The 24,513-nt window shown below is 39.2% G+C and overlaps 1 protein-coding gene across 2 annotated transcripts; it reads left to right on the top strand.

The window, feature by feature from the left end:
* Nucleotides 1–31: 31 nt before the first annotated feature.
* CNOT7 (CCR4-NOT transcription complex subunit 7) lies at nucleotides 32–23,242 on the top strand. 2 transcript variants are annotated; one of them, XM_060778582.2, is made up of 7 exons: nucleotides 32–113; nucleotides 7,733–7,932; nucleotides 10,952–11,145; nucleotides 13,972–14,133; nucleotides 17,023–17,167; nucleotides 19,166–19,276; nucleotides 21,897–23,242. In XM_060778582.2, the coding sequence occupies exons 2-7, from the start codon at nucleotides 7,816–7,818 to the stop codon at nucleotides 22,023–22,025; spliced, it is 858 nt and encodes a 285-aa protein (XP_060634565.1). In that variant the 5' UTR covers nucleotides 32–113; nucleotides 7,733–7,815; the 3' UTR covers nucleotides 22,026–23,242. The 2 variants fall into 2 exon arrangements, with proteins under 2 accessions (XP_060634565.1, XP_060634564.1); XM_060778581.2 differs by lacking the exon at nucleotides 32–113 and adding an exon at nucleotides 122–284.
* The last annotated feature ends 1,271 nt before the right edge of the window (nucleotides 23,243–24,513 follow it).

The following is a 24,513-nucleotide window of genomic DNA, read 5'->3' on the forward strand; positions in this document are numbered from 1 at the left end:
ATGACGGCACGGCTTTGTGCGCTGGGTGGCAAGAAGAGGAGGAGGAGCAGCCGGCGCTGCTTGCCGACCGCTGTCCCCAGCCAGGCCCGCGTGAGGGACAACCCCCACTTCCGGTAAAGGGAGGGCACTTCCGGGCCGTGCGTGCGTGTGTATGTGTGTGTGGTTGCGCGCGCGCCAGACAGAGAGAGAGAGCGAGAGGAAGGAAGGAGCGGAGGGGGCGTTTTGAGAGAGAGGGAGGCTCGGCGGCTCCTGATGCGAAGGCTTCGCGCGCCAGAGCGGGAGAGGTAGTATCAAGGCGGGAGCGGGAGGGGTGCGTTCCTGAGGGCCCACCTGTTGCTTCATTCACCCGCTTTAACATGCCACACATGGACTCAGTCCGTTCTGGGAAGCTGGCTCTTGCAGGGGAGTAACTTCTTCTCCCCTCACTCCCTTCAGATCCATCTCTTCTGGGCTCTCTCTCAGGAGAAGGTACATCTACACTGTAGAATCAAGGCACTTGGACACATAGAACCATACAATCCTAGAGTTGGAAGAGACCTCATGGGCCAGCCAGTCCAACCCCCTGCCAAGAAGCAGGAAAATCACATTCGAAGCACCCCCGACAGATGGCCATTCAGCCTCTGTTTGAAACACCACATTGAACTGGAGGCTGTTGGCTGTTGATTGTAATCATGCCTTGCCCTTTGCAGCATAGATGAAGTAGGTTCCAAGAGAGAAGGAAAAGAGCAGGAAGATAGCAAAAGGAGAAGCTAGGAATAAGTATTATAATCATCTGTCAAGCAGAGCTCCTTGAATTTTGTGAGCCCAGGGCTGGTTCATGGTCATTCAGGGCCCTTCCACACAGCCCTCTATCCCAGGATATCAAGGCAGGAAATCCCACATTATCTGAATTGGACTCAGGGCCCCTCCACACAGCCCTTTATCCCAGAATATCAAGGCAGGAAATCCCACACTATCTGAGTGTGGACTCAGGGCCCTTCCACACAGCCCTATATCCTATAATATCAAGGCAGGAAAGCCCACATTATTTGAGTATGGACTCAGGGCCCCTCAACACAGTCCTATATCCCAGAATATCTGAATGTAGACTCAGGGCCCCTCCACACAGCCCTATATCCCAGAATATCAAGGCAGGAAATACCACATTATCAGAGTGGACTCAAGACCCCTCCACACAGCCCTATATTCCAGAATATCTGATGGTGGACTCAGGGCCCTTCCACACAGCCCTATATCCCAGAATATCAAGGCAGGAATCCCACATTATTTGTGTGTGGACTCAGGCCCCTCCACACAGTCCTATATCCCAAAATATCAAGGCAGAAAATCCCACATTATTTGAGTGTGGACACCAGGCCCCTCCACACAGCCCTATATTCCAGAATATCAAGGCAGGAAATCCCACATTATCTGAGTGTGGACTCAGTGCCCTTCTACACAGCCCTATTTCCCAGAATATCAAGGCAGGAAATCCTACATTATTTGAGTATGCACTAAGGGCAGAAAATCCCACAATATCTGCTATGAATTGGGATATACTTGGTTGGGCTATCCCTTGTAGCTTGAGGATGATGGTATTCCAGATGTAGTGTCTTGGCGGTGGGTCCATAGGTAGCTGTGGTGCCCTATTCTTGACCCGCATGTTCTCCCGCAGTGAGAACATCGGTTTCCAGGTAGAAGGCAGTCCCGGTCAGGCATGGCTTGACGTGCCTTCCTCTTGGCATGTTTCTCCCTCCGTTTGTGTCTCTTCAAATCTTGCAGCACTGCTGGTCACATCTGACCTCCAGTTAGAGTGTTCAAGGGCCAGGGCTTCCCAGTTCTCTGTGTCTATGGCACAGTTTTTAAGGTTGACTTTAAGCTCATCTTTAAATCTCTTTTCCTGTCCACCAACATTACATTTCCTGTGCTTGAGTTGGGAATAGAGTAACTGCTTTGAGAGATGGTGATTGGGCATTTAGACGATGGCCAGTCCAGCGGAGTTGATGGTGGAAGAGCATAGCTTCATTGCTGGTGGTCTTTGCTGCCTCCAGCACGCTGACATTTGTCTGCCTGTTTTCCCAAGAGATTTGAAGGTTTTTTAGAGGCAAGGCTGATGGAATTGTTCCAGGAGTTGTATGTGATGTCTGTAGACAGTCCACGTTTTGCAGGCATATAGCAAGGTTGGGAGGACAATGGCTTTATAAACAAGGACCTTGGATATATGGCAGTATGGACTAAGGGCCCTTCCACACAGCCCTATATCAAGCCAGAAAATCCCACAATATCTGCTTTGAACTCCTAAATCTGCAATATCTGCCCTTCCACACAGCCATATAACCCAGAATATCAAGGCAGAAAATCCAACAATATCTGCTTTGAACTGGGTTATCTCAGCCCACACTGTCATATATTCCAGTTCAAAGCACATAATGTGGGATTTTATTCCGCTGCCTTGATATTCTAGGTTATATAGCTGTGTAGAAGGGCCCTGAGTCCACACTACCATATAATCAAGTTCAATGTGGGTTTTGTATAGCCGTGTGGACGGGGCCTCAGACTGTTGAGGAGACGGGCTATAGTTTGAAACAAACACAAACTGTGCATATCTTATTTGTAGTGCAGGAAAAAAACCCATGGACGAACAATGCACTATTGAAAAGAAGAACAATTTAACCAAAATAAACTTCCCATTATTTCAATGGGAAGGATGGGCCTAGTTTTGGTTGATGAAACCGTCACACTAATTAGGATTGTTTTTTATTGTGTGCCTTTAAGTTCTTCCGGAGTTAGGCCCCTTCTACACGTTGTTACATCCCAGGATCTTATCCCAGGTTATCTGTTTTGAACTGGATTATGTGATGGCCCTTCCAGACAAGCCCTATATTCCAGGTTCTGATCCCAGGTTTTCTGTTTATCCCAGATTATATGGCAGTGTGGACTCATATAATGCAGTTTAAAACAGAAAACCTGGAACTAGATCTTAGGATATAGGGCCTGTCTGGAAGGACCCTGAGTCTCCACTGCCATATAATCTGGGATAAGCAGATATCCTGGAATCTGATCCTGCAATATAAGAACAGTGCAGAAAAGGCCATAGAGTGACCCTAGGAACTGGGTAAATGATCTTGGAGGGCTGCATCTGGCTCGCGGGCTTCAGTTTGGGGACCTATGGTTCAAGGGGTGCATCTACACTGTGGAGTTAATTCACTTTGATGCCACTTTAACTGCCATGGCTCAGTGCTATGGGATCCTGGGAGTTGCAGTTTTAACAAGGGTTTTCACCTTCTCTACCAATAGTGTTGGCACCTCATCAAAGGACAACTCTTTCACTATTCTATAGCATCGAGTCACGGCAGTTAAAGTGGCGTTAGAATGCACTGATCCTTCAGCATAGAAGCAGCCAGAGGCCCCTTCTACACTATCCTTATATCCCAAGATCTGATCCAAGATTGAACTGGATTATATGAGTCTGCACTGCCATATAATCTGGGATAAGCAAATAATATGGGATCAGATACTGAGCTATAAGGACAATGTAAAAGGGACCAGAGGCTCCCTTCTCTGAAGTGCTTGGGACTGGAAGTGTTTTGGGTTTTGGTTTTTTGGGGTGGTTTTAGAATACTTTCATTTGCATCTAAGTACATAATAAGGTGTTTTCAAAGTATGTCCATAATGGAGATGCAATCTATGAGTACATCTGCAGTGTAGCATTAATCCAGTTTGAGAGTATTTTAACTTCCATGGCTCCGTGCTATGAAATCGTGGATTTGTAGTTTGGTGAGCCGACAGCATTCTTTGGCCAAGACTTTCTTAAATGTGAACTCCCATTTGCTATCTTACATTATAACCAATTTGTTAGGTTCCTGTAGAACTCCTTATTGCTGTTTTAGATTGACAAATTGTCCCTCTGACAGTGGTTCCCAAGCTTTTGGTCCACCAAATGTTTTGGAGTTCAGCTCCCAGAATTCTTGATTGTTGGTCAAGGTGGCTGGGACATCTTGGATTTGAAGTTCAACACTAAGAGTGTTTTGCGCTTTTTAAACTTGATTAAAGTGTGGGATTTTTAGCCACCTTGAGTCCACACAGGGAAAAAGGCAGGATATAAATAAAGGACGACGATGATGATGATAATGATAATAATAATAATAATAATAATAATAATAATGTGAAAGTCTGGGAACCACTACTCTAAAATCTGGACAGTTCAGTGTATATCTTTAGTTACATGAAACTTCCTGATATCTATGTGTGATTGATACTTAACACTTTCTGTTATCTGGAGGCCATCTAAACTGATCACTTAGGTCAATCTGAAATACTTACTGAAAAATGCAGTTTCACTGTGTGGATGATTAGATTACAACCTCTGGAATTAGCTTGAGGCCTGGGTGGTGATTGCATACACACAAAGGGTGGCCTCTAAACAGTTCCAGGATCCACAGTATCTGTGGCTTGACAGCCATGGAGAATGCATTTTTTTCTCAAATCCCCCCTCTGGAATGCAGATGCATGCATCATTGGAGTACTTGAGTGTCAGCACTGCAATTCAAATTCTATGGAGCCATTTCTCAGTTCAATGTGGTTTATACTACAGCACACTGATGAGCATTACAGGCTTCATTTTGGACTTTCTCCCAACTTCGCTTCTGTCAGATTACTGGACTAAAACACACTGTAGAAAACTTTTGCAGTGTGTGTTGTCTAACTGCCATGTTTTGCTGATAGTTTGACACTGCATTTAATGGTCAGTATAGATGCTCCTATTTTTATCTCATTAGAGTTTTTAAACATTTTATCCTGTACATGTGGCCCGCCCACTGTTACTGCGACTGTGTGTATTGTAATGTTATTTTGTTATTGTATTTATGGTTGTTTTAAAATGCAATTTTGATGATGTTGCTTGTTGTTTATATTTTGGTTTTATTTTGATGTAATATGTTGTTCGGGCTTGGCCCCATGTAAGCCTCTCCGAGTCCCCATTGGGGAGATGATGGCGGGGTATAAATAAATAAATAAATATTATTATTATTATTAGTATTATTATTATTACAGCTTAAAAGAAGATTGTCTCAAGTAGCTATGTGCATTGGAAAGGTCTAGATATGTTGACTCCTAGGGTGCATCTACACTGTAGAATTAATACAGCTTGACACCACTTTAACTGCCATGGCTTAATGCTATGGAATCCTGGGATTTGTAGTTTGGTGAGGCACCAGCACCTAGCAGAGAAAGCAAAAGACTGCCGCCCTAGTTTCTGGCAAACTTGCTATCAGCACTTCTGTTTATTTAGGATTTACGTAATATTTTTGTATGCTTTCACAATTATTTAAAAATCTGATATTTGCAACAGTTAATAGAAGCTGATTTTATGGGATGGCAGATGCATATGACCAAATTGGTATGGACTGGCAGGCAGCATATATATCTTCTTCATGAAGACTTTGACCAGTCATGTGGCTCTCAGATTGTGTGACCAGGTTCAGGTCCAGGACTGAAAAATGAATCTATCCAATTATTTGTTTGGTTTATGTATTCTGTCTTCTATTTTGGGCTGCTCCATGCCTCAAAACCTTAAGTCTGGTTACAATTCAGATGTAGCAAACTCTGTCATTCCCCATCATTTTATTGCAAAGCTGGAAGCAAGCCTCGTGTGTTAGGGTGCAGTATTTAGTACCACTGAAAAGTGTTTTAAGTTTTTTGTCAAAGCCATAGAAAAATATATTCTAAGCCAGGAGTCCTCAAACTTTTTAAACAGAAGACCAAGTTACAGTCCCTCAAACTGTTGGGAGGCTGGATTATAATCTAAAAAGAATGAATTCCTGTGCATACTGCACATATCTTATTTGTACTGCAAATAACTCTTTAAAACATTACAATAATTAAAATGAAGAACAATTTTAACAAATATAAACTTATTAGTATTTCAGTGGGAAGTGTGGACCTCCTTTTGGCTGATAAGATAGGATTGTTGTTGTTGTTGTTGTTGTGTGCTTTCAAGTTGTTTCACACTTAGGTTGACCCTGAGTGAGGGCTGGCTAAATGACCCTGGAGGGCCGTATCTTGTCCCCGGGCCTTAGTTTGAGGACCCCTGTTCTACACCTTCGACTCTGACACATTTTTATCTACTGTCTGATTTATTCATAAATGGCAAATAAATGTTAATTACTAATAACTGTAGTAAAATGATAACACATGACATTTTACCACCACTACTTGTTCTACCTAGATTGATTGAACATAAAGTGTACTTATTTCATTAAAATCCCTGAACAAGAAAAGTTTCCTAAATTCCAATTGCAGTAAATATTCAACCATCTTGGAATTCAATCATTTGTAAGATGTGAAATACAAAGATGACATAATCTAGTATTGTTGCAGTATTTTCTTTTGAAATTTTTTTGAAAGTTTTTCTTTTGAAATTGTAGTTGATATATTTCTACCAACTTTGACTTAACCCCAAATTGCTTTTGGGTGCTTGCAGCTGAGCTTTCAAGTATTTGATAGTTCCTTGGCTTCAGAATACATATTCTGTAGGAAAGACTTGTGCACTATGTATGTTATCATATCTCCTTTTCCTGTTTCTTACTCTCATTCATTTTCAGTGGAATGTTTGCTTCACCATTGTTGTCTTGTGGTTTGCAGACAGCAATCTATATAATCACATAAATTATAATGCTCCTGCTTCTGTCCTTGTCAATTTGATCCACCCAGGAAGTGAGTAAGACTGTTGGCAAAAGCAGGAAAAACCTTTATGGTTGGCCAGTTGTTTTTGCCATTTTTCATAAGAGGCACAATTTTAATATGCAATGGTATATAATAGAACTCGACCTTCCAGAGATTTTGGTATAAATAGGATATTGGAAACAAATCTCAACAAATCCCAAGGACCTACTGTATGCATAATTTACACATCTCCTGATCTACTAACCCAATTTCGTTGCATTGGTATGTCATATAAGCAGTGAACCTTACTTGCTCTTCATGCCAGCCAGTTGCATGGTTTATTTTAATTATCTCAACTAATACATTTCAAGCAGAGTGGAATAAATTGATATTGTTTCACTAAATGAAATCGCTGTATTGACCATGCATACTTGGAAGTAAGTCCACTGAAACAAATTCAAAGGAAAGCTGCCATCCTGTGCTGTTTAGTGTCATAAGTGTTGCTGACCACAGTAGGACATATATCTGAGCCAAGATATTTTAAATTGTTCTATAAATAGGTTTATAGTGAAGAAAAGTACATGTTTGCCAGAATCCATTTTTTTCTTAATGTAAATTTACATGTACTAAGCTGTGTAACAGATGTGTTAAGAAACTTGCAAAGAAATTGCAAAGATGTGGATCTGCACAAGGACAAGTGCCTATGTGCATTGGTAGCTGATGTGCACTAGTCTCATTGCACAATTATCATTTTGCCGACTTTGCTACGTAATAATGTAACAGTAGCGTTTTACTGGATATGGATATTACAAAACTGCCCAGTTCTAGCTGCCCCTTACACAAGTCCACAAGATGCAATTTCAATATAGGATTCTGGCCTAAAGCTTTAAAGTTGATTCTATAGTTGATTTGGTTTTTTTTTTGTTTTTTTTTTGCCTGACAGCAAAATTAACAAATTCACTATATACATCTACCCACTATGTTAACTCTTGCAATTCCTGACTTAATTTTTGACAGTTTCAGATTATTTGGATATTGTTGCATTTATGAATTTGAAATAATTCTCTCTTTTTTTAACTTGTCTTTTTAGGGATATTACTAAACCGTATTTTATGAAACTGACTTTTTGTCACGTCTACCTTTTTGATGCATGGTGTTTGAAACCTCCCAACTATGCCAGCAGCTACGGTAGATCACAGCCAAAGAATTTGTGAAGTTTGGGCTTGCAACCTGGATGAAGAGATGAAGAAAATTCGTCAAGTTATACGCAAGTTTAACTATGTTGCAATGGTATGATCTGGGGATATGAATGATCTATGTTAAGGTTGAAGCTGGTCTTTTAAAATGTCAGGAAGAGTATGATTCAAAGAAGATAATGTATTTCTTTAATTCTATGATGTGCTGTATGTCTTTGATTCTAAGGCATGCTCTATTTCTTTAATTCTAAGATGTACTGTATTTCTTCAATCCTAAAATTCTAAGATATAAACATCTCTAAAAACAGGGTGCATTTTAGAATAGTGTGTGTGTATATATATAATATATTATATATATATATATATATATATATATTATATATATATATATATTATATATATATATATATATATGCGCAAAACGTTTTTTTTCTGTTGGTGGTACTGAAATTAGTGTATGTCTTACAATAAAAGAAATAAGGTAATTAATTTTTCAGAAATAATAGTCTCTGATATTTTATTGGAAAGAAGTATCAAATAATTAGTGGAACCTTGTCTCAAATTATTGTCTAAGGCAGGAGTCCTCAAACTTTTTAAACAGAGGGCCAGGTCACAGTCCTGTTGGAGGGCCGGTTTATAGTTTGAAAAAAAGCATGAATGAATTCCTATGCACACTGCACATATCTTATTTGTAGTGCAAAACCACTTAAAACAATACAATAATTAAAATGAAGAACAATTTAAACAAATATAAACTTATTAGTATTTTAGTGTGAAGTGTGGGCCTGCTTTTGGCTGATGAGATAGGATTGTTGTTGTTGTTGTGTGCTTTCAAGTCGTTTCAGATTTAGATTGACCCTGAGCAAGGGCCGGGTAAATGACCTTGGAGGGCCGCATCCAGCCCCCGGGCCTTAGTTTAAGGACCCCTGGTTTAAGGGTTGTATGATCTTATAGTGTGACTTTCGGTTGTGTTTCTGTCACATGCTGTATCGATGACATATGAAATGGGGACACCATGTGAAGGGGAGCGCCTGGTGGTGCAATAGGTTAAACCTTTGTGCCAGCAGGACTACTGACTGATAGGTCAGTGGTTCAGATCCAGGGAGAGTGGGTTGGGCTCCCTCTGTCTGCTCCAGTTCTCCATACAGGGGCATGAGAGAAGCCTCCTGCAAGAATAGTAAAACATAAAACATCCGGGCGTTCACTGGGCAACATCCTTGCAGATGGCCAATTATCTCACACCAGAAGCAACTTGCAGTTTCTCAAGTTGCTCCTGACATGTAAAAAAACAAAAACATGTGGAGGACTGTTGAGGTTGGTGTAGGAAATAACTACAGCATTCTATCCCACATATTCTCATTGTGAATAAATGTTGGGATCTTCTTGGAAAACATATTACTGTATTTCTTCAGTTCTGACACACTTTTTTCTTTGTATAGACATCTCTAAAAATTGGATGTGTCTTAGAATTGCATGTGCATCTTATATATTTTTGGTAATGATGGTATGGAAATTAGGGTATATCTTACAATTGATGGTGTCTTACAATTGAAGAAATATGGTAGTAAAACATTTGTTATAGAAAATGAATACTTCTTCAGGTATAACTCAGTTCAGTGATAGGTGAGGTAGCTGTAGAGGCAGATGCTGGTTGCTTGTGGAAGACTAAACAGAATATTTAGATAGTGTTCTTCCAGATAGCAGATACTGTGGACAAACAGGAATGCAATACTACTTTCAATGCTGGAATCAATATATATATTATTTATCATTGTGCATATGTAGTCAATCTATAAAATGTTTGCTGTGAGTTTTCAGGTCTGTATGGCCATGTTTCAGAAGCATTCTCTCCTGACGTTTCACCCACATCTATTGGCAGCTCCATTGGCTGCCATTGATTTTCTGGTCCCAATTCAAGGTGCAGGTTCTTACCTACAAATCCCTGAACAGTTTGGGACCTGCCTACCTGCGCGACCGCATTTCCGTCTACAAACATGCACGATCTCTTCGATCTTTCAGAGAGGCCCTTCTCTCGCTCCTGCCCCCATCTCAAGCGCGACTTGTGGGGACGAGGGAGAGGGCCTTCTCCGTAGTGGCCCCTCAGCTCTGGAATTTGCTCCCCAGAGATATTAGGCAAGCCCCCACCCTGGCAGTCTTCAGGAAGAGCCTGAAAACTTGGCTGTTCCAGTGTGCCTTCAATGCTTGAATGTTCAAGAATCCCTGACCAAATTCTGCATAAAATGCCCTCAGAAGAATTTTATTTTACCAGTTGTGCAATTAAACCCTACCTTATCCCCCGGATCCTCTGTCCTGATACATTAAATTGCCCTCTCACCCAGTTTTTTAAATTTTTAATCTTTGCAATTGGCCCTGCCCACTGTGATTATTTTCAGTGTTTTAATGTCCTGATTTTATATTGTTGCGTTGTTTATTTATATTGGTTTTGTATCTTATGTTATTTTATTTCCTTATTTTCTGTTGCGATCTTGTTTTATATTGTTTTACTGTATTGCTAGGCATGGCCTCATGTAAGCCACCCTGAGTCCTCTTGGGGAGATGGTGGTGGGGTATAAATAAAGTTTTATTATTATTATTATTATCTATGGCAGGCATCCTCAGAAGATGTGAGGTCCTCTCATTGGGAATAAATGTTGGGATCTTGCAACTTCTGAGGATGCCTGCCATAGATGTGGGTGAAATGTCAGAAGAGAATGCTTCTGGAACATGGCCATACAGACCGGAAAACTCACAGCAACCCCGTGATTGAGCATTGACACTACACTATGAGCATTGGCACTACACAGAATCTTGCATGAATTAGATGTGACAGGAGAAAGAATGATGACTGAAACATCTTGAGGAAACAAATTATCACCCCAGTCTGTGATGATACTGTTTTTCATTAAAAATATCAAAATCACATGTTCAGACAGACTGTAGCACTGAATTACATTGTACTTGCTCTGACGCACTCTCAATGATGGAATTACATTATGAAGACCTTGCCCTTGATGTCAGGAAGGTATTCAAGGGTCTTTAAAGCATCCAGATTGCCCAACTACTGGCATCTCTTCGTGATATTTTACATTTCTATTTTTCTCTCCATTTTTCAGGACACCGAGTTTCCAGGTGTAGTTGCACGGCCAATTGGAGAATTCAGAAGCAATGCAGACTATCAGTACCAACTACTTCGTTGTAATGTGGACTTACTAAAGATAATTCAGTTAGGGCTGACGTTCATGAATGAGCAAGGCGAATATCCTCCAGGAACTTCAACGTGGCAATTTAATTTTAAATTTAATTTAACGTAAGTTCCAAAAATGATGTCATCTGTGCTTAAACTTGCGGTGTAACAAAAGAATGTTTAAAAATTTTGATTCCAGGAATTGTTTCAGTGTGTTTTTATCCATTTTTTCCTTCTGTAGGAGTAATGGTAAATGCTATTGTCGAATCCCCAGTAATGGTAAATGCTGTTTGTGTATATGTGTTTTTTAAGTGTTTTTGTTCCGTCAATTTTATAAAACCTTAGAGCAAAGTTGAAATATTGATATGCCTATTAAGTGCATGGACAGCTTAAATTTACATGCTTTTATATTCATTTCAATTTTTTTCCAATTACACTATGTGACACGATTTTTGTTCCTGGGTTATAAATGTCATTTCCTAATTGGTTCAATCATAAAAAAATGGGGAAGTTTATTGAACTGCAAAAACTTTGCTTTTGTGGGACATTCTGCAGTACATTTTGCTATAGTTTTTCAATGAATATCTCATAGATTCTCAACCAAGTCAACTTAGTTTGTGGCAGCCACAAAAACTGAGTTTCTGGAGTATAACAACTACTTTCAAAGAAAGTACCACCTAATTAAACAGGAATATCACTTTCAAATCAGGAACAGATTTTTTTTTTCAGATTTTGTTATATAGTGATTTTACGCACTTACATGGGGCCGCCTTTGAAGAGTGTTTGGAAAGTATGACTGGTCCAAAGAACCAAAGCCAGATTGTTAACTGACTGCAAGAAACACAGTCCATTTCCGGGCACAATTCAAAATGGTGGTTATGACTTATGCAACTCAGGTCCAGGTTATTTGAAGGGCCACATTCTCCCTTATGAACTGACCCATGGTTTTAGATCTGCTGGGAAGATCTTTCTCTCTTCTCTATCAACTCAAAGGTACATCTATTGAGAATTTGGAAGAGAGTCTTCTCAATGGCTGCCCCCAAGCTCTAAACTCTCTTCCCAAAAAAATTTGTTTGGTATCCCCCCTACCTTCTTTTCACAGACTTTTCTATTCTGACAGACATTTGATGAGGGACTATATATAAGGTCCATCTTACACAATGCACTGGATATTGCTCATTTTTATGTTTGTGTCTGTGTGTGTGCTAATTACACTATGTAACAAAATTTGAAAAAAAATCTCTTCCTGGTTTGAAAGTGTTATTCCTTTAAAGTTTAATTGTGCTGTACTTACCTTGAAAGTAGTTGTTATCCTTCAGAAACTTTGTTATTTATTATTATTTATTTATTTACTGTATTTATATACCGTCCTTCTCAGCCCGCAGGCGACTCAGGGTGGTTTACAGTTGGTCCAAGACAATAAAATACAAATTCAATACAATAAAAACAATCAAGTAATAAAAACATAACAAAATAAATAAAAACATGAACATTAAGTTCTCTAACTTTTGTGGGCTGCCACAAACTATGTTGAATTGGTTGAGACTCGATGAGATATTCATTGAAAAACTATAGCAAAATGTGCTACAGGATGTTTAATAAACTTTTCCCATGTTTTTTTTTAATAGAACCTATTAGAAAATGACATTTATAACTCAGGAACAAATACCGTGTTACATAGTGTAATTATAAAGGCATATGCATCAGTGTGCTTTGATAGCAGCCATGTATTATTATTAATATTATTATTATATTTATATTATATGTAGTAATTAGTTATTATGATTTGTTTATGTACCCTATGTTGGTATTGAATTTTTTCCATTAGTATGTTGTAAACTGCCTTGATTTCCCCAAGGGTGAGAAAGACAATGTATAAATACAGTAAATAAATATTATTATCATCCTGTTTTATTTCTCTGAAAAAGAGACCCAGTTGTAAGTGTACCTTGTTAGAAGTAACTATATTGGTTTCACTGAGTATGTGTAAGATTGTAGCCATGCAGCCCAGTGCAGTGCTTGTTGACTCAGAATTTCATTCCAATGAGTTCATTGTGTGACATAGGATTGCAGATTTAGTGTCTGGGAAACCATGTAATTAGCTAGACATTGCCCACGTTGTGACTTAACTGTTAGTTTGACTGCTCAGATATGACCTGATTATCTCTTGAGCTGATAAATAGCTTTCTTTATGTTAAGTGATGAATTCAGTTGAGCCAAGACACACATGAAGGTCAGTCCAAACTTGGCAGACTCAGAAATCCCAGATCCTCCTGCTGACTATCACCCTAATCCGTTCTTTGGAACACTTCACTTCATGGTCATAGCAGTGGTGTGTGAGAAGGATTTTTATGTCACATACAGCATATTGCAAATTTAATTGCCCTATATGTTTTAGATGTTTTAACAGTTAACTTGGGCTGGAGTTTTGTGGGATTTACTTATAAAATTTATCAGTAAATCTTAACATAATTAACATCTGTAAATCTTAACATTGGGCCCCTTGTGGTGCAGCGGGTTAAACCGCTGAACTGCTGAACTTACTGATTGGAAGGTTGGCAATTCAAATCCAGGGAGTGGGGGTGAGCTCCTGCTGTTAGCCCCAGCTTCTGCCAACCTAGCAGTTCAAAAACATGCAAATGTGAGATCAATAGATACCACTATTGCAGGAAGGTAACAACGCTCCATGCAGTCATGCTGGCCACATGGAGGTATCTATGGACAACGCCAGCTCTTCGGCTTAGAAATGGAGATCAGCGCCATCTCTCAGACCCAGACACAACTAGACTTAATGTCAGTGGAAACCTTAACCTTTACTTAACATAATTGGTGCTGCATTGGTGGATTAAAAATATAATTTGTTGTTCATGTTGGGTTTTGGTTTACACTTTTTTCTATTGGAATTTTGGAATTTAAACAGCTTTCTTTCCGTATTGTTTTTTTTCTTAGAGAGGACATGTATGCCCAGGATTCCATAGAATTACTAACAACGTCTGGAATCCAGTTCAAAAAACATGAGGAAGAAGGAATCGAGACTCAATACTTTGCCGAACTTCTGATGACGTCGGGAGTAGTGCTATGCGAAGGAGTCAAGTGGCTTTCGTTTCACAGGTAAATGCAGCATATAGAATTGCTGATTATGTTTGTCTGCTTTTCTGAAGCTGTAAGAGAGCATAATTACCTTTGAAGGAATATCAGGCCTAAAAGAGTTCTTGAAGTAGCAGTGCGATGTTGTTTTAAAGGCTTTTCAGCTTTAAAGTTCACTCTCAAGCTTGTGCTTTGGCTTCAGCTGGCAACAAATGATCTATATGTTAAAGTGAGGCACTAACACGTCGGCCTTGTAGAGAGGGAGCACTGTATTTTTCTATTTTGCTTTGACAGTTTCCCAGGTCAGAGGAAGGAACAGCCTCGTATTTCTGCCTTTTGTGTATGGTTAGCAGTTAAATGGAAACTGGAATTAGTTGATTAACATCGTTGGAAGGTGCAAATTCAGTACAGCTTTGAAGACCCTTTGATAATGCTGGTAGGGAAATCACAAACCTTCTACCTTAAACTATTGGAAGATTTAAATAATTAGTTGCTGTGTGGATTATCCTCTTATTTGATTCCAGCAGTAGCAATCCTCTGGCTTCTTTCAATGTCTCTCCTCCCTTAAAAAACAGGAAGGATTACCTTAAGGAAATGGTTGAGATCAGTATTTGAAGTGTTTGCATTTTGATCTAGATGTCTGAGCTGTCCCTACTATAGTGAATGTGGCTGTGGTCTCTGTGGCACCAATTTCCACAGAACCTGACCTTAAAAGAAGGAGGAATACTTGCTTGCAGGACTAATCCCTAAAGTGCTTTAACTCTTTTTGAAGTAAAAAAAAACCCCTACCCTTTTCCTTACAGTAGCTTAGTTTTTGAATGTATACATATGGGAAAACTTGCTGTAGAAAGTTGCTAGGAATTGTATTTATTGAAAAATCAGTCACTCTATTAAGACTAGCAGGGATTGATGGATATAGTTTGCTGAGCAGTGCTGATGCATGGACGCCATACTTTTCAGCTGGAATATCGCTCAGAAAATGAATTTTAAAAGGCCTCGTAGCAGCTCTCCAGCCCTAGCTATTGAGATCCTTAAGAACTTGTGTTCAGTGCCACTGGGGAGTGAGGACAACATTATCAATCTGAGGCGAAGGCTTTGAATTGCATTTGAATTGTTTTTTGGATAGTTAAAAGAAACAGTAAATCAAGACTTTAGCTCTAACATTGCTTGGAGAAATCTTGAGTTGAAATATTGCTATGGAAATATTAGAAATCTTTAGAATATTGTAAACCTTTCATCTGGGTAAATCTTTTCATCCCATTTTCATATTTATTTTTTTATTATAAGTTTACTATTGTTATTGTGCATTATTTCTGATGTTCTTTGTACTTTGTAAGGCATTGAATGTTTGCTTGTCTTTGTATGTAAACCGCCCCAAGTCCTTTTCGAGAGAGAAGGCGGTATAGAAATAAGTGTTATTATTATTTATTATTATTCTTCCATACGGTCTTATGGACTAGGAATTTAGCTTTTCTTTTTTTACTGCTACTTGAATGTTACATATCTTTACTCAACCATAACATGTATCTTTAATAAAATCTGTTTCAAATCTTTGTGTTCTTCTAGTAGCATACATTTTAATTGTTAAGTATCTTGGGAACCATACAGTCAAGGGTGAAAATCCTGCACAGGTTACTAAATGGCTTTCAGGCCTGCTGCGCCCGGGGGGTGGGGGGGTGGGGGGAATCAAACCGAAATAATGGAATTATAGAGTGGAAAAAACCCCAAGTGCCATTCAGTTCAACCCTCTGCCATTCAGGAACATCCAACCAAAGCACCCCCAACAGATGACCACTCAGCTTCTGCTTCAAAACCTCCAGAGAAGGAGGCTCCACTATGCTCCAAGGCAGCTCTTACTATCAGGAAGTTTTTCCTAATGTTTAGGTAGAAGTTATTTCTAATGTTTAGGTGTAACTCGAAAGCATTGTTCTGTGTCCTAGTCTTTACAACAGCAGAAAACAAGCTCCCCCCCCCCCCCCCAAAGAGAGTGTTTTGAGACTTTTAGAGCCTCCAAGATCCCGGCAACTATGGAATTGTGACTTCCTTCCTTTTCCTGTCTGGTTACAGCCCTCCATGCAATCAAAAACATGCTGCAGAAGGTTTCCCAGTCAGCAAAGGGTTTTGAGACCACAGTGGAAAAGTGGGGTCCCTAATTCTTTTATAAACCCAGAATCTAGTAGACATTCACTGTTAAAAGTACAGAGTTAGGTTGCATTGAATCTATGAAATACCCTCAGCCCTTCACATTTGCAAATATGATTGACGGAATTACTTAAAATGTTATCTCTAGGTTCTCCAGTTTGATTCTGCAGTTTGCAGCAGACATTGACCTACAGTGGTTCTCTACCTGTGGGTCCCCAGATGTTTTGACCTTCAACTCCCAGAAATCCTAACAGCTGGTAAACTGGCTGGGATTTCTAGGAGTTGTAGGCCAAAACACCTCGGGACCCACAGGTTGAGAGCCACTGTATTAGAGGATCTTCTAGAGATTCCCAGAGAAGTGTTCTCATGAGTTCAAAAAAAAAAACACCCCAGTGTTTCCCCTCTATTGTGGGGGTTCTGTGCCCCTAACTCTTGCAAATGAAGAGGGCTGACTGTAGTGCACAAAGGAAATCTAAGAGTATTCCATCAACTTTTAGCTAAATGATATAACACATGCAAGAGTAACAAAAAATTACAATTAATAATTTCAAAGGAATTGGGGAATGATGAAGAATAACTTACTATATTTGTGGAGGAGTTTGACAAGTCCACCCATAGTAATAGGAGTCTCTAAGAATTGGAGCATATATCCTGTGTTGGAAGGCAGGAACACAGAGATATGGCATCTGGGAATGCTTCTGGCATTTGAATGAATACTTGCCTAATTGCAGATGTTTTGGTTTCATTTCCATTTATGTTTTTCCCCCCCAGTGGCTATGACTTTGGATATCTGATAAAGATCTTGACGAATTCTAATTTACCTGAAGAAGAGCTGGACTTCTTTGAGATACTGAGATTGTTTTTCCCTGTCATTTATGACGTGAAGTACCTTATGAAGAGTTGCAAAAATCTCAAGGTAAATGGACCGATGTTTTCCACAGAGATTGAACAGACATTAAACCCTTGTAATTCAGCCTATTCTCACAGAGAAATTTGTGCACTGAGACACTCTCATTGAGACTTGGGGCTTGAATCATATTACTGGTCCCAATTACAATCAGTTGAGTGGTGAGCCAATACTGATGAATTTAACATTGATTAAGTAGGATTCAGTAATTTGGCATGTCTGTTTGAAACTCCTGCATGAAATGGTTCTGATAGCTTACTAGCAACTTAGTTGAGGATAAAAGATACAGGTGAGATAATTCATAAAACAATAAGTTAACTGGATATAATCATATCCAATTACCGTAGATACTCGAGTATAAGTTACGTTTTTCAGCCCTTTTTTAAGGCTGAAAAACCCCCTTCAGCTTATATTCGAGTCAAGGTTATTTATTATTTTACTTTGTTATATAATAATAATAATAATAATAATAATAATAATAATACTTTATTTATATTCCACTCTATCTTCCCAAAGGGACTCAGGGTGGATTCTAAACATAAAAGGCAAACATTCAATGCCTAAATACAACAACAGTACATTCATACTAACAAAATGTATACAAGCCAACATATAAATATGAATTATAACTTAATAAACTAGAATTAAATAAAAGGCAAAGCCTGTTATAACAGACATAGGACAAACGAAAAAAAACCCCAAAAATTATTATTACATTTATATTTTACTCTATTTATTATTGTTCTTACATTTACATTATTTTACTCTATTATTATTAAGTTTATTATTTTACTCTATTCTTCTTATTACGTTTATTATTTTACTCTCTTTATTATTATTGGAGGGATAAGTAAGCACATTTACATTGAAGTAAGTTAGAATAATGGTTTAATCAGAGTTGGACAGCCTTATTTAGTTATATGTTATTGTTGTTTTATGTTGGGTTTTATATGTATGTGAGACATTAAATTTTGCCATAAATCTGTTAGAAACTGCTTTGAATCCACCCCTGGGGTGAGAGTAAATAAATATTTTTAAATGCTTTTATGCAAATATTCAAAAGCATTTAACCTACCGATGCCTCAATTAATGTAATTTTATTGATACGAGGTATTTTTATTTTGAAATTGATCAGTAGCTGCTGTATTTCTCCTCCTCGGCTTGTACTCGAGTCAATACATTTTCCCAGTTTTTTGGCGTAAAATTAGGTGTCTCGGCTCATATTCTGGTTGGCTTATACTCAAGTATATACAGTAGTTACTTCTTCGATATCTGCTAGGAAATTGGTGGCCCTTCTACTGACTTGGCTCAACTGGTTGTCTGCCATCACAGCTTGACACCCCTATCCAGTTAGACAGGATAGGAACACAGATTGGAACACCTGAACCAATGTTTAATTAGGTAGTGCTTCTTAATTCTGACATGTGCCATGTAACGCTAATACAAATTAGCGTTACATATGATCAGTTCTGTGGCATGAAATGTAAGAAAACAAATTAATGTGATTTGAAGGTTTTTGATTTTAAAGTATGTACCAGCTGAGCTAAGGCTATGATTTGAAGAGAAACACAAAGTTTTCAATTGTGTGCTCATAATATTTCTCTGTACTGTTCCATTATTCGGGTGGAGGCCACAAGGGTGAGCTAGAGAGAGTAGTCCATTTTATGGGGGTGAAGGGTGGTTTGGAGGAGGAAAACAATTTCCCCCGTTTTTCTGTTTTTCCCCGCCCGCATATCCCAATAGTGGAAACATCCCTTCTTTATGATATGGGAAGGGGGAGGGGGGATAACCAACAAATGGTTTTACTCCTTCAACAACTCCCCCCCCCCCCCCCCCGTAAATTGGACTACTCTAGAATAGTCCCCCGCCTGGATAATGGAATAGTACCCATTTCTCCTTATGTCAGAAACTCAGATAAATAGAATTGATTTAATTATTTGGCGACCGTTCCATTACATGATGTCACATCTTGAAATCTTCTGATTGTACAGAAATACTCTCTTTCAGGGTGGATTGCAAGAGGTTGCTGAGCAATTAGAATTGGAAAGGATAGGCCCACAGCATCAGGCAGGATCTGATTCTCTGTTAACAGGAATGGCTTTCTTCAAAATGAGAGAGGTAGGCATGGTTCTTTTTAATTTGCTGGATGAAAATGTCATTTACATGCTTCGTCACCTGACAGTGGTATGGGCCTAAGCATGGTATAGTCACTTGGATGTTGGACTAAGATACTGGATATCAAGGTTTGAACCTCCACTTTGCCATGGAAGCCCACTGGCTGACCTTGAGCAAGTCATCATCTCTCAGCCTCAGAGAAAGGCAATGGCAAATATCCTCTGAACAGATTTTGCCAAGAAAACTCTCTGATAGAATCCCCTTAGGACCGCCATAAGTTGGAAATGACTAGAAGGCGCACAGCAACAACAAAGGTTAACAACTGATACGTTCTTAACAGGAAGGAGTGTATACACCATCATTGGCTACATCTTATTCTAGTGGGGTGTCTCTCACAATTTGGATAGCAATTCTAACTCAGTACTTATGCTAGGTGCAGTTTGATACTAGATGAGTCCATAATTTAACAATGCTCATCTATGATCTGATTTGGTTTCCATAATGGTGATTTCATGTGAGAAAACTGGGCAGACCAATCTTGATTCACCTTTGGCTCACTTAGAACAGCATCTAGCCTAGCTGGAAGTAAGGGGGAACATTACACTAATTCATACATAAGCTCCCCCCCCCCCCCCAAAAAAAAAATCAATCTGTCTGTAAGTTGGATGCAGGGTTTGTATCTGATGTTGTATCAGAGATAGCCAACAGTTGCCATGACCAAGATAGATAATTATCCAAAGTTTTACTTACTTACTAGGGTTGCAGAGTCTGAGGGCATTATTACTCCAACACATGTTGTTTGCAATACTCTTGATCTCTTGGTTGCTGTAGGATGAAGTAGGAGTGGTGATTGCATGTGCCTTGTAAGCCACCCCGAGTCCCTTTTGGGAAATGGTGGCGGGATATACATTTATTTATTTATTTATTTATTTATTGCAGCAGCAAGTGATTAAATTTTGGGTCAGTTTGGCTGGAATGTTACCTCTTTTCAGTGGTTCTGTTTTTGTTTATAAGTGCAGACTTCATGGTATCCCACAAACGATAAGGACATAAAGTTAGTAGCTTTGGGAGGCTACTAACTTTATGTCCTTATCATTTTTGGGGTACCATGAAGCTTCATCTTGTCTCCCATGCTTTTTAATAGCTGCATGAAACTGCTGAGTGAGGTTACCCAGACATTTGGGGCAAGTTGATCAGAATGCAGGTGATGCACAATTTTGCCTGCTCTTCTCAGGAAGGCCATGGAGGTGATAACCTGGTGTTTATCAGTGTTGGAATGGATGCAGGTTAATGAGTTCAAACTTAATCTAGACGAGGTGGAGGTGCTCTTAGTTAGGAACCACCTATGATCTGCGTGAGGCTGTTCAGCTTGTTTTTGGAGTATTGCTTGCTTTGAAGGAAATGGTATACTTTAAGTGTGGAATGGTAGGGATACTCCTAGATCCCTTGCTGTCCTTCAGACAGCAGCAAGATGACAGGACTGGTTTATCAGTTCTGGTTTATATGCCACTGTAGCCTTTCCTAAAGAAGGAGGGAATTCATTTGAGTGACTCATGTTTGAACTACTCTAGACTTGATTATTGTAGTACTCTACATGGGCACTACCTTTGAGGATAATCTGAAAACTTAAAATATTGTCTGTATTAGCAAGATAAGGAATAGTGCTAATCTTTGACTGGATCCTTTTGTTTCCAGGCTTTAATCTAAGGTGCTGTTTTAGTAATTGATGTTCTAGACCAGTGGTTTTCAAAGTGTGCTCCTCAGAGCCTTGGAGCTCTGCAAAGCATATGGAGGGGCTCTGCAGTTTCCTCCTCCTCTTCCATCCTCTCCCTCTTATTATTATTATTATTATTATTATTATTATTATTATTATTACAAAGTCTGGATTACCATCTGTTGGGGTGCTTTGATTGTGCTTTTCCTGCATGGTAGAAGAGGGTTGGGCTGGATGGTCCCTTGGGTCTTCCATTGAAATACAGTTAAGTTTATGTTGGTTAAAATGTTCTTCAAAAGTTTGCCCATACATAATATATATACATTATATGTAATATATAAACACTTCTTGGGAATTGACAAGAAACTTTTGCTTCAAAAAGGGCTCTGCGTCTGAAAAAGTTTGAGAACCCCTGTTCTAGACGGATGAGGACGATTTCTTTCCACGGATCCCTGACTTAACTTTGTTCTTGGGTCCATTTCAAGAGAGTTGGGAAGTTTGCACAAAAGTCAGGGTCTGTTCTATTTTAGTTCTTCAACTTTGGGATGTTCCCTAAAATTCATCAAGTTCCCACTTTGTGTTTTGTTAACCAGCCATTGAGCCACTTCCCTTTTCAACTTTAATAGGAACACATAGATTTATCACTCTGTTTTAATTTAGTTGATTTTAGTTGCATTTATTTCGGTATGTTACAATTTCATTATTCTGCTATATCTTGCTACTGGTCCTTTTAGTAAAGAGAGGATTAAAGCTACCAATTTTCATACTTTGGGAAGAGACTTTTGTTTAGTTTAGACTTATTTTTGCTTTATGGAACTAGATGTCCTCTATTGTCACATGTGGTTATGTTATTTATTGCTTATTGCTACAGACGGCAATAGTGATTTGTTTTGTAAATTTTTCTTTCAGATGTTCTTTGAAGATCACATTGATGATGCCAAATATTGTGGTCACTTATATGGTCTTGGTTCGGGATCATCTTATGTACAGAATGGGACAGGAAATGCATATGAAGAAGAAGCCAACAAGCAATCATGACATGAAATGGAAAACCACTTTTTCTGAGCTCCACCTGCTTGTACATAGGTTTTATCTCTGGTTCAATCCCTTGGACAATGAGGCATTCTTTTCCTCTCTTTATCAGCACACTTTTCTGCCTTTGTATGTACTAAACTTGACTGTTCCTATCCCAGTTTTTTGACCTTGACGTGTAGGCATTTCTGGGTGAAATGTGGCCTTGTACTTTGCCCAACTGTACATAAGCACATGTAGGAGCGGGGCGGCGGATAGAAGAGGGAAGCAAAAATGATAATGAAATTTCTGGTAAACTTTAATTGGTCTTAGTATTTGTTTATTACCTTTCCCACCCATTTCCCTAAACTTGAACTAGCACTGATTGTAACTGGCTTCCCCATCTGGTGTCTATGCCTTCCAGTTTTAGCTATTCAAGATTGCGGACCATCACATTTGCACTTTAGAAGAGTGACTCTCAGTCAGATCCTCTGTTTTATCTCAAGCTCCAGTATTCCTTCCCTGTTTCAGACAAATCTGCCCACCCATGGCTATTCTCTTCCCACCCACCCGAGTTTCAAATCCACTGAAGATAAATCCTTTTTTGTATCACCTCTGTCCAGAACTACTGAAATCTTTGCAACTGTTCTTGTATCTGAACTGGTGCCTGGTCTTCCATGTGTGTCCTGCACACACCAATTGGCTTGCCAGTTCCATATACTGCTCTGTGATGGAAATAACTTGATGGAGCTGTGGGGAATGATTCCTATGAATACTTCACTGAAGTAAGAGGCTCTGATGTAGCATCTAATGCGTGTTCCTGATCAGTTCTCAGTGGGGTGTGTTTGGGGGAGATTATTCAAGACCCCCATTTCTAGCAACAAGACTTACAGTACACAGCAAAGTTCCTGTGGCCTTTTGTGGTTTTGTCTGAGCAGACAAAAGGATGGAAACTGCAGTAGGATTAACAGGATGTGCTAATTGTGGATCCATTTTGTATTCCTGTTCTAGCAAGCTGTGCCCTATGATACTTTCTATTTTTAAAAAAAACCTTATTTATTCTTTACTTGAGTAGACGAACACAACTCGGTTTAAGAATGAGATCCAAAGATTTGAAGTCAACTTGATATAGAACTAAAGAGAAAAGGAAAATAGATGTGTCCTTTTCGGGAGCAACTACAAAGGACTTTCATTGTAAAACAACAAATCTGTTTGTATCTAATAAAGTTACCCAAGTCTTGTAAGGCTAGCTTATTTTCTGAGTCGATCTTAGCAATATCTTTTTTAAATACATTGTTTTATTACAGGACCACAAAATACTTTCCTCACCATGAAGAGCATCCTCATACAAAAGCAGTTGTGCAGGAAGACTTTAACTGATATTGAATAGCTAAATCCTAGACTGAAATGATGGAGTGCCTGTGACTGTATTTTGTGTGTATCATCTACACTGAAAATCAGTTGGACTCAATCTTAGCAATGTTCAGCAAGTTGATCTGTTTACCATGTACTTTAACTTGTTTTCCTTTTTTCTCCTCAAGAAGTTACAGTGATGTAACTGGGCAGTCCTTTTTAAAGAAAAATAACACATTTGCATAAGAGGGTATTTTGTTTTTAAAGCTTTTGTAAATAAAGGCTTCAGAAATGTTTTCTTATATATTCACAGACTTCTGGTTTTCTTCTGAAACCTCTAGAGACATGTCTGTTTACTCATAACCCCCTTGTGTATTTCTTACCTGCCATTATATGTTCCATTCTACTGCATTTTTTTGTCTTCTGTACAGTCTGCAACCAGACTGATTAATAACTTTACTTCACACTGGCAACGAAGATCCGCCTAGTTAAAGCAATGGTATTCCCAGTAGTAACTTATGGATGTGAGAGCTGGACCATAAGGAGGGCTGAGCAAAGGAAGATAAGATGTTTTTGAACTGTGGTGTTGGAAGAAAATTCTGATAGTGCCTTGGACTGCGAGAAGATCCAACCAGTCCATACTCCAGGAAGTAAAGCCTGACTGCTCACTGGAGAGAAGGATATTAGAGGCAAAGATGAAGTACTTTGGCCACATAATGAGTAGACAGGAAAGCTTAGAGAAGATAATGATGCGGAGGGAAATTGAAGGAAAAAGGAAGAGGGGCCGACCAAGGGCAAAATGGATGGATGTTATTCTTGAAGCGACTGGCTTGACCTTGAAGGAGCTGGGGGTGGTGACGGCTGACAGGGAGCTCTGGCGTGGGTTGGTCCATGAGGTCACGAAGAGTCGAAAGTGACTGAATGAATAAACAACAAAACAGCGCTGCTCCTTCAGGCTGCTGCCAATACTATCTCCACATTAGCCTTACATACATAATAATCATACTGACCTTGAAAGGTTCCTCTTCTCTGAAACCAGTTGCTTGACTGGATGGCTCCTCATGTTTTAAGAACTAATTTGCAATAATAATAAAAATAAGGAATGGGATGCAACAGGCCAGGAAGTCCAGTATTCTTGTAATAGCAGGAATGCCTTGTGTCG

This window comes from Anolis sagrei, chromosome 5 (assembly GCF_037176765.1).
Source record: "Anolis sagrei isolate rAnoSag1 chromosome 5, rAnoSag1.mat, whole genome shotgun sequence".
NCBI lineage: Eukaryota > Metazoa > Chordata > Lepidosauria > Squamata > Dactyloidae > Anolis > Anolis sagrei.